Genomic DNA, 10059 nt, shown 5'->3' on the forward strand with positions numbered 1-10059 from the left:
GAGATGCGATATATCCAATGTCACAACGAACTACCAACGAACCTACGATATCCCCGAGGGCATCTCGAGACCTCCGGGATCTCCGTGGATAGTCAGCCCACTCAAAGCACGTCGGAGGAGGCGAAGGCGGTGGAGAGAAAGGAAGCAAAAGCGCGCTTGTCGGGCGGGCCTTGCTGCTAAGCCAAGTCAACAACCACACCGAGCACCGCTTCCGAGTATCTTTTTGACCAACGCCAGATCCATCACCCACAAAATGGATGAGTTGGAACTTCGAATTGCTACCAACAGCTTTGTTTAGAACTGTAACATTATTCTCATCACGGAAACGTGGCTACACCCGCAAATCCCTGACGCTGCGGTATCGCTAGCTAGCCGAACGCTTTTTCGGAACGATCGTTCAAAGGAACTAACAGGCAAAAGCAGAGGAGGGGGACTTTGCTTGTTCATACATAATAAATTGTGTGGTGACAGTAGGATCATTGACACTCACTGTTCCCCGGACTTAGAGCTATGGGCAGTACGATGTAGGCCCTACTATCTACCGAGAGAGCTAACGGTCGTCATAGTAACGGCGATCTATATTCCTCCTGATGCTAACGTCAACACGGCATTAAACCTCCTGCTAATGGCTGTAAACAAACAACAGCTTGACCACCCCGATGGAGTCTGTATTGTTGCTGGTGACTTTAACAGAGCATGTTTAAAGACTGTTCTACCTAAGTTTATCCAATACGTAAAATGTCACACGAGGGGAGACAAAACTCTTGACCATGTTTATTCTAACATCAAACATGCTTACAAAGCCACTTCCCTCCCTCACCTAGCTGGATCAGATCACCTCTGTCTAGCCCTCACCCCAGCATACACTCCATTCCGGAGGCCCAACAAGGCCACAAATAAAGACAATAAAAACTTGGCCCGAGGATGCCCTTTCTCAGCTGCAGGACTGTTATTTCCGCACCAACTGGGAACACTTTGAACACGACAACCTCCAGGACTATACGGACGCTGTACTTTCCTATATCAAAAACTGCATGGACGACGGCACTAGAAATAAACAAATACGGGTTTTTCCTAACCAAAAACCCTGGATGACCAAGGAGACACAGGCACTCATCAAATGCCGTAACACCGCTTTCAGATCAGGGGACAAGATGAAATATAGAGCTGCCAGAGCTGAGCTGAAAAGAGGCATTAAAAAGGCCAAGGCAGAATATACTAAGAAAATTGAGGAGCACTTCACAGAAAATAACCCAAAGAAGATGTGGCAGGGAATACGACATATTACCAACTACAATAACAATAATGTGTCTGTTAACGCAGATGCCTCACTAGCGGAGGAACTGAACCGTTTCTTTGCCCGCTTTGAGACTGACAAATCAGACCCAGTCTCAACACCCCCGCCACTACCCTGCAGCAATACACTGAAGTTCCAGGAACAGGAAGTGAGACTGGAAATGCGGTCTGTGAATACCAGGAAGGCTGCTGGACCTGATGGAGTACCTGGGAAGGTGCTCAAAGCCTGTGCTGACCAGCTGGCTGGAGTCTTCACAAAAATCTTCAATTGTTCCCTGCAACAATCCATCATTCCATCCTGCCTGAAATCTGCCACCATAATCCCTGTCCCCAAAAAGCCAACCATTGACAGCATGAATGATTATAGGCCTGTTGCTCTCACGCCTGTGATCATGAAGTGCTTTGAAAAGTTGATAGCCCTCCATATCAGGAATACAATCTCTCCCTCAGTTGACCCTCACCAGTTTGCTTATAGAGCTAACAGGTCCACTGAGGATGCTATCACAATTGCTCTACATACAGCACTGAGCCACCTGGAACACCATGGGAATTACGTGAGGATGCTTTTCATTGACTATAGCTCAGCCTTCAACACCATGAAACCGGACATTCTGACTGACAAACTCTCCCACCTTGGACTATCCTCCTCCATCTGCTGTTGGATAAAGAACTTCCTAACCAACCGACCACAAACGGTTAGACTTGGTTCCCACCTTTCTTCCTCCATTACACTGAGCACTGGCTCCCCTCAAGGCTGTGTACTAAGTCCTCTTCTGTACTCCCTGTACACTTATGACTGTACACCAACCCACCAGTCTAACTACATCATCAAATTTGCTGATGACACCACTGTGGTCGGACTCATCTCAGAAGGGGATGAGGCGGCCTATAGAGACGAGGTCAACAAACTGTCTTCGTGGTGCTCGATGAACAACCTCACACTGAACAACACAAAAACTAAAGAAATAATCCTGGACTTCCGCAAACAGAGCACAGATCTGGCCCCACTCCTCATAAATGGAGTTCGTGTAGACAGGGTCCAGTCCTTTAAATTCCTGGGGGTCCACGTCACGGACAAGCTCTCCTGGTCCACAGACACCACGGCAGTAGTGAAGAAGGCCCAGAAACGACTCAATTTCCTGAGGGTACTCAGGAGGAACAACTTGGACACTAAGCTTCTGGTAACCTTCTATAAAGCCACTGTGGAGAGCATCCTGGCATACGGCATCACAGTGTGGTACGCTGGAAGCACGGCAGCAGACAAAAAGGCCATGCAGAGAGTGATCAACACTGCCCAGAGGATCGTCGGCTGCTCTCTGCCCTCACTGGAAGATATTGCCAGCCCTCGTTACCTCAGCAGAACCGGGAACATTGTTGGGGACCCAGACCACCCTGGTCACGACCTGTTCCAGCTGCTTCCCTCTGGCACGCGCTACCGGTCTCACAAAGCACGGACAAAGAGGCTTAAGGACAGCTTCTTTCCCACAGCCATCAGGACTCTGAATTGCAGTAGCACGACACACAATCCCCTCTGTGTAACAACTTCGGGGTGAGGAAACATGAAGGACCTTGGGCGGCGATCTGCCTCCTGCTGGCTGACTGAAGGTAAGTAAGCAGACAGTGGGAGGTAAGTGATCCATTTTATTCTTTGTTGGCATCGGTGAGGCAAACCTTTTCGCAGTTGCCGGGAGTTGGTTGCCATGACCAATTTGGAAGTTTCATGCGTGTCAACGTGTGCAAGCTTGTTTCCCTACACAAATCTATCATGAAAAGGTGGAATTATCTTTACAACACAAGGCCTTGATTCCATTATTGTGATGATGATGATGATGATGATGATGATGATATTAACGCTTTGCTTTTTAATCAATCCATTTTGGCAATTGGCAATGGGGCAAATCAAACAACAGATATTAACAAAGGTTGCAGCACTATTTAGGTATTTATTTATTTTTATTTTTATGCATTGCATGCTTTTTGTTGTGTCTCACACAGTGCAATTTGAGTGCGATATTTGACGAAATCACGGATTCTGCCACTTTTCAGGGCCCTCCATAGATGCATATTGATCCATATCCATGAAGCATGGGACTTGTAATTATGCGGCTTGTCAGGAGGTAGTTGTGACATCATACATTTCGAACGTGAACCAACTATGATCCAATCCGATTTTCTTGGGGGCGGTACTCCAAGCTATAAATGAAGCTGACCTTAGAGGAGTTTGGATAGAACGCTGTCCAAGCGGCAGCTTCTGAATGGAAAACAGCGAGCAATTAGAGCTCTGCTTTCCACAGCTAGCCAACCTGTCCTGCAGAAAGTCCATGGTTGAATCAACTGGAGACGCTATTTTGAGTGTTCTACTTTCTTTGACCTGCGCCGTCACTGTGCTGCTCAATTTGCTCGTCATTGTTGCCATCTCTCATTTCAGGCATGTGTTGTTTTTCTATCTCATGTTGTCTATTACTTGATTTTGTCATGATTGTCAGGACTCGGAAATTGTTGTTTAATCCAATGAAGTGTTGTACACCATTTTTTTGTCATTGTATCCTTTTTCTTCTTCTTGTGAGCAGGCAGTTGCACACTCCCACCAACCTGCTCCTCCTCTCTCTCGCCATCTCCGACTTCCTGGTGGGCCTGGTGGTGTGGCCCGGTGAGCTCTACATCAAAACATCCTGCTGGGCCTTGGGCGACATAGCTTGCTTTTGCTTTAAGTTTGCCAGCTTCGTCCTCATAGCCGCCTCAGTGGGAAACATGGTGTTGATATCAGCTGACCGTTACGTGGCCATTTGCCAACCTCTCCGTTATAGCGCCAAAGTCACTGTGAAAAGAATCCGACTTTGTGTTTATCTGTGCTGGTCTTTGTCATTTCTGTTTTCTTGCATTATTTTGAAGGATCAGCTAGCTCATCCAGAAAATTGTAGCTCCTGCTATGGGGAGTGTGTCATTAATATGGACATGGAAACCGGGATACTAGATTTGGTTGTGACTTTCATCCTTCCTCTCAGCATTATCGTCACGCTGTACACGCGCGTGTTTGTGGTTGCCGTGTCTCAGGCGCGAGCCATGCGTGCTCACGTCACCTGCCGCAAAGTGCCCAATTCCCTCTCTTTGGGCGCAAGGAAATCCGAGCTGAAGGCGGCCAGGACTCTCGGGGTTCTGGTTCTCGTCTTCATTCTTTGCTTTAGTCCATTATACCTTTTCTCCTTCATATCTAATGTGGGCTTTTCAACATCACAATTTTTTCTCTACCTGTTTTATTTGAACTCGTATGTGAATCCTTTGATTTATGCCTTGTTCTACCCCTGGTTTAGGAGAGCTGTGAAACAGATTGTCACTCTCCGCATACTGCAGCCTGGTTCCCGTGAGGCCAAAGTGGTGTAGACAATTTGAAGTATACTTTTATTTTACCATATGTATGTGTATGCAGCACTAATTAGATGTTTTATCTGAAGAGAGCAGCTGGCTGTTACCATGATCAGATGTAAGAGCAATATTGATTGCACTTTATCTATTGAATTAAAATATAGCTTTGAAACATGCGTGAAAGGTTTCTGTGGATTGTACAAATAGAAATTGAATAAAAGTCAATGATTGAAGTAAGTCTGAACAGTTATTAAGCATGAATAAAAATAACACATAAAAAAGAAGTATAAAATCAAAGTGAACCAAAAAGTTTCAAAGACCCAGTTGCAAACATGTCAAATTATAATACATAGTACTATATTATAACGATTTAGGGAGTGGTCACTGCACTTTATAATGGCTGAAAGTATTACGTGACCTCACTGTGATTCGTGGGAGCCGGCAGGGGGCACATGTTTCATGGCAAAAGGAGGATTTAGATGAATTTTATTTCCCGTATGCCAATCACCTAACGCCGGTATATTTTACTGCAGTGTAGTTTAAAAACAAAGAAAGAAAAAACAACCCAACTCAATTGCAACACCCCATTAGTAATTGGTAAAGCAGGACTGATGAAAATATACGGATCAAAACAATAGAATAGTCTACTTACCGGATTCCACTTTCTTGTATATGTTCAATTATTAGTTGCATCTCACCCTTTTTTTGTTGTTTTATTGATTCAAACTGCCAAAGGAAGTTTTGACATAGCTACATGAAATTGGTAGTTTTTGTTTACATAAAAGATCATAGAAACCACCAGGCCTAAATGAGACACATAAACCTTGTCCAAGAGAGAGAATGTCTGACACAAGGCCAAAAACAACTTGGAAAAAAATGCGACAAAAGATCGCAATTGAGTTTTTTTTTTTAACTTACTTATTGGGGCTTTGTGGATCTATGAATGAATATTTTCAGATGATCACAACTGCCAAGTCAATAATTGACTCTACCCATCAAACAGAAAAGAACATTTTAGCACATCCATGACATAGAAGAGAAGAACAAATAGTATAAGAGTTACATGGATGAATCACGTTATAGTGGCGCTAACACCTACACACTGGGTATGGATACTACATGACCAATTTGGAAGTTTCATGCGTGTCAACGTGTGCAAGCTTGTTTCCCTACACAAATCTATCATGAAAAGGCAGAATTATCTTTACAACAAAAGGCCTTGATTCCATTATTGTGATGATGATGATGATGATGATGATGATGATGATATTAACCCTAGAATGGTAACCCTCTATTTCAGGGGTTACTTTCACGTTTTTGAAATAGAGGGTTACCATGGTTACCGGGAAAAAAATGGGTCCTAAGCATGGCGGTGCAATAAAGGGCACCCATTTTTCCCCCCGGTAACCATGGTAACCCTCTATTTCAGAAGCGTGAAAGGTAACCCCTGAAATAGAGGGTTACCATTTTAGGGTTAAAGCTTTGCTTTTTAATCAATCCATTTTTGCAATTGGAAATGGGTCAAATCAAACAACAGATATTAACAAAGGTTGCAGGACTATTTAGGTATTTATTTCTTTTCCTTTTTATGCATTCCATTATTTTTGTTGTGTCTCACACACAGTGCAATTTGAGTGCGATATTTGACGAAATCACGGATTCTGCCACTTTTCAGGGCCCTCCATAGATGCATATTGATCCATATCCATGAAGCATAGGACTTGTAATTATGCGGCTTGTCAGGAGGTAGTTGTGACATCATACTTTGCGAACTTGAACCACCTATGATCCAATCCGATTTGCTTGGGGGCGGTACTCCAAGCTATAAATGAAGCTGACCTTAGAGGAGTTTGGATAGAACGCTGTCCAAGCGGCAGCTTCTGAATGGAAAACAGCGTCCAATCAGAGCTCTGCTTTCCACAGCTAGCCAACCTGTCCTGCAGAAAGTCCATGGTTGAATCAACTGGAGACGCTATTTTGAATGTTCTACTTTCTTTGACCTGCGCCTTCACTGTGCTGCTCAATTTGTTCGTCATTGTTGCCATCTCTCATTTCAGGCATGTATTGTTTTTCTATCTCACATTGTCTCTTACTTGATTTTGTCATGATTGTCAGGACTCGGAAATTGTTGTTTAATCCAATTGTGCACTATTTTTTTTGGTCATTGTATCCTTTTTCTCTCTCCTTGTAAGCAGGCAGCTGCACACTCCCACCAACCTGCTCCTCCTTTCTCTCGCCATCTCCGACTTCCTGGTGGGCCTGGTGGTGTGGCCCGGTGAGATCTACATCAAAACATCCTGCTGGGCCTTGGGCGACATAGCATGCTTTTGCTTTCAGTTTGCCACCTTCGTCATCACATCCGCCTCAGTGGGAAACATGGTGTTGATATCAGCTGACCGTTACGTGGCCATTTGCCATCCTCTCCGTTATAACGCCCAAGTCACTTTGAAAAGAATCCGACTTTGTGTTTATCTGTGCTGGTCTTTGTCATTTCTGTTTTGTTGCATTCTTTTGAAGGATCAGCTAGCTCATCCAGAAAATATCAGGTCCTGCTATGGGGAGTGTGTCGTTAATATTGACATGGAAAGCGGGATACTAGATTTGGTTCTGACCTTCATCCTTCCTCTCAGCATTATCGTCACGCTGTACACGAGCGTGTTTGTGGTTGCTGTGTCTCAGGCACAAGCCATGCGTGCTCACGTCACCTGCCGCAAAGTGCCCAATTCCCTCTCTTTGGGCGCAAGGAAATCCGAGCTGAAGGCGGCCAGGACTCTCGGGGTTCTGGTTCTCGTCTTCATTCTTTGTTTTAGTCCATTTTACATTTTCTCCATCATATCTGATGTGAGCTTTTCATCATCACATTATTTCATCTACCTGTTTGATTTCAACTCGTGTGTGAATCCTTTGATTTATGCCTTGTTCTACCCCTGGTTCAGGAGAGCTGTGAAACAGATTGTCACTCTCCGCATACTGCAGCCTGGTTCCCGTGAGGCCAAAGTGGTGTAGACAATTTGAAGAATACTTTTATAATATAATATAATCGAACATAGGCCTGTCATCATCAACAACAAAAGCCTACTTGTCATCACACCCAGAAACTGCGCATGACGAAATTGGTTGTGCTTCTCCATAAGGTGCGTTTTCTCGGCAAAAGACCCAAATAAGTGATAGTTACGGTACGGACTTACCTCTCACTGTCTTTCACTTACCTTCAGTCAGGCAGTAGGAGTCAGATTACCACCCAAACATCTTTTCATATTACCTCAGAGGGGAATGTATGTTGTGTTACCGCAAATTTAGAGTTCTGATGGATGTGGGGGAAAAAAACTGTCCTTAAGCCTATTTGTCCGTACTTTGTGGGACCTATAGCGTCTGCCAGAGGGCAGCAGCTGGAACAGATTATTTTACCATATGTACGTGTATGCAGCACTAATTTGACGTTTCATCTGAAGAGAGCAGCTGGCTGTTACCATGATCAGATGTAAGAGCAATATTGATTGCACTTTATCTATTGAATTAAAATATAGCTTTGAAACATGCGTGACCTGTTTCTGTGGACTGTACAAATAGGAATTGAATAAATGTCAATGAGTGAAGTAAGTCTGAACAGTTATTAAGCATGAATAAAAATAACATATATAAAAAAGAAATATAAAATCAAAGTGAACCAAAAAGTTTCAGATACCCAGCTGCAAACATGTCGAATTATAATACATAGTACTATATTTTAGGATTTAGGGAGTGGTCACTGCACTTTATAATGGCTGAAAGTGTTACGTGACCTCACTGTGATTTGTGGGATGTCATAATAATTGCACTTTAATAACTTTCTCCCAAAAATCATTTATGGACCAACAACAATGAAATATACACACTATAGGAGAAAGAAGAATGAAGTCAGGAGAGTGTGGGAGCCGGCAGGGGGCGCATGTCTCATGGCAAAAGGAGGACATAGACGACTTTTTATTACCCGTATGCTAATCACCTAACGCCGGTATATTTTACTGCAGCTTAGTTTAAAAAAACAAACAAACAAACAAACAATCCCAACTCATTTGCAACACGTCATTAGTCATTGGTAAAGCAGTATTGATGAAAATATACGAATTAAAAAAAACAGAATAGTCTACTTACCGAATTCCACTTTCTTGTATGTGTTCAATTATTAGTTGCATCTCACGTTTGATCGAAGGAAAATAAAAGCTTACGGCAGCGTTCATGTTGGTCCAATTTTCTAAACATTATGTATTAATAATTTTACGGTAAAACAATGGAATTTCCTGGACAAAAACAACTAAAACATTGAGCTTACTGAGCTTGTTATCACACTCCTTTGCTGAGGTCGCCATCTTGTGTTCACGCACCTGAACAACCTAATGACTCAGCTGAGGTCAATAAAAACAATACAAAAATAAATATAAGAAAGCAAAAAAAAAGGTAAAATATCCGAGCAAACACGAGTACACGTGTGACACACACACAAACAAAACTGATGTTAGTGGGCTTTTTATCCAACAGCGCTTCGGCCTCACAACTCTGGGGTTCTGGGTTCAAATCCAGGTCGGTCCACCTGTGTGGGTTTCCTCCCACATTCCAAAAACATGCATGGTAGGCTGATTGGACACTCTAAATTGCCCCTAGGTATGGGTGTCAGTGTGCATGGTTGTCTTTTGTCTCCTTGTGCCCTGTGATTGGCTGTCCACCGATTCAGGGTGTCCCCCACCTGTGGCCCGGAGACAGCTGGGATAGACTCCAGCACCCCCTGCGACCCTAATGAGGATAAAGAGGTTCAGAAAATGAGATAGCTGGCTAACCTGTTATTTGACTTTCAGTTTCTTCCAATTAGTGGCCACCTCGGGTTTGTTTTAAGAAGGACAGTGTGTGCCAAAATTTATATTTTTTGCAATTAAACCTTTATCTATATGGCAATTCATCTAGCATAGAATGGAGGTCACCCCGAAAAAGAAGCACCACCCTTTACTTCGAGATGATTCACATCAGTTCCATGTGCTTTGGAGGCCTAATTGTCGGTACACATTGGCCTTGTGGGTGGCCCACGTGAAACATCACATCCCCCTGCATCGACTCATAAATAGAACAATTTCCAATATTACAGTTTCAGCCACAGAAGTGCAAAATGGGAAAATGTGCTTGTCTCTATCTTAAAGCTGTTGCTGTTCTATGAGGGAATATGTATGTTAGGGATGCATGATAAATCAATGTTAATCAACATTTTGATACATTAACAGCTCTATTTTTATTTTTTTTGCAATTGCCATATTTAAAGTGAGGTCCATTTTGCAAGTTAACCCCACCTCCCGCGATTAATTGCATGTGGAAAAATTCCTTATTCCATTTGAAGACAATTGTGGGCCAGGTGTCAGGTTTCTTCTTCTGTCA

At 43.3% G+C, this 10059-nt stretch overlaps 2 protein-coding genes across 2 annotated transcripts; both read left to right on the plus strand.

The window, feature by feature from the left end:
• Window positions 1–3551: 3551 nt before the first annotated feature.
• Window positions 3552–4677, plus strand: LOC144086934 (trace amine-associated receptor 13c-like). The gene is made up of 2 exons (XM_077617131.1): window positions 3552–3724; window positions 3867–4677. Exons 1-2 carry the CDS (start codon window positions 3552–3554, stop codon window positions 4675–4677), a joined length of 984 nt encoding a protein of 327 aa, XP_077473257.1.
• Window positions 4678–6543: 1866 nt separating this feature from the next.
• On the plus strand, window positions 6544–7665 carry LOC144086901 (trace amine-associated receptor 13c-like). Its single transcript, XM_077617076.1, has 2 exons — window positions 6544–6716; window positions 6855–7665. The coding sequence occupies exons 1-2, from the start codon at window positions 6544–6546 to the stop codon at window positions 7663–7665; spliced, it is 984 nt and encodes a 327-aa protein (XP_077473202.1).
• Window positions 7666–10059: the final 2394 nt, after the last annotated feature.

Source organism: Stigmatopora argus, chromosome 13 (assembly GCF_051989625.1).
Source record: "Stigmatopora argus isolate UIUO_Sarg chromosome 13, RoL_Sarg_1.0, whole genome shotgun sequence".
Classification (NCBI taxonomy): domain Eukaryota; kingdom Metazoa; phylum Chordata; class Actinopteri; order Syngnathiformes; family Syngnathidae; genus Stigmatopora; species Stigmatopora argus.

Bases quoted from the DNA above. Each gene is read 5' to 3' on its own strand.
- LOC144086934 (XM_077617131.1), top strand. From the start codon at position 3,552: ATGGAAAACAGCGAGCAATTAGAGCTCTGCTTTCCACAGCTAGCCAAC. The intron at 3,725-3,866 runs GCATGTGTTGTT...TCTTGTGAGCAG, and splicing joins GTTGCCATCTCTCATTTCAG to GCAGTTGCACACTCCCACCA.
- LOC144086901 (XM_077617076.1), top strand. From the start codon at position 6,544: ATGGAAAACAGCGTCCAATCAGAGCTCTGCTTTCCACAGCTAGCCAAC. The intron at 6,717-6,854 runs GCATGTATTGTT...CCTTGTAAGCAG, and splicing joins GTTGCCATCTCTCATTTCAG to GCAGCTGCACACTCCCACCA.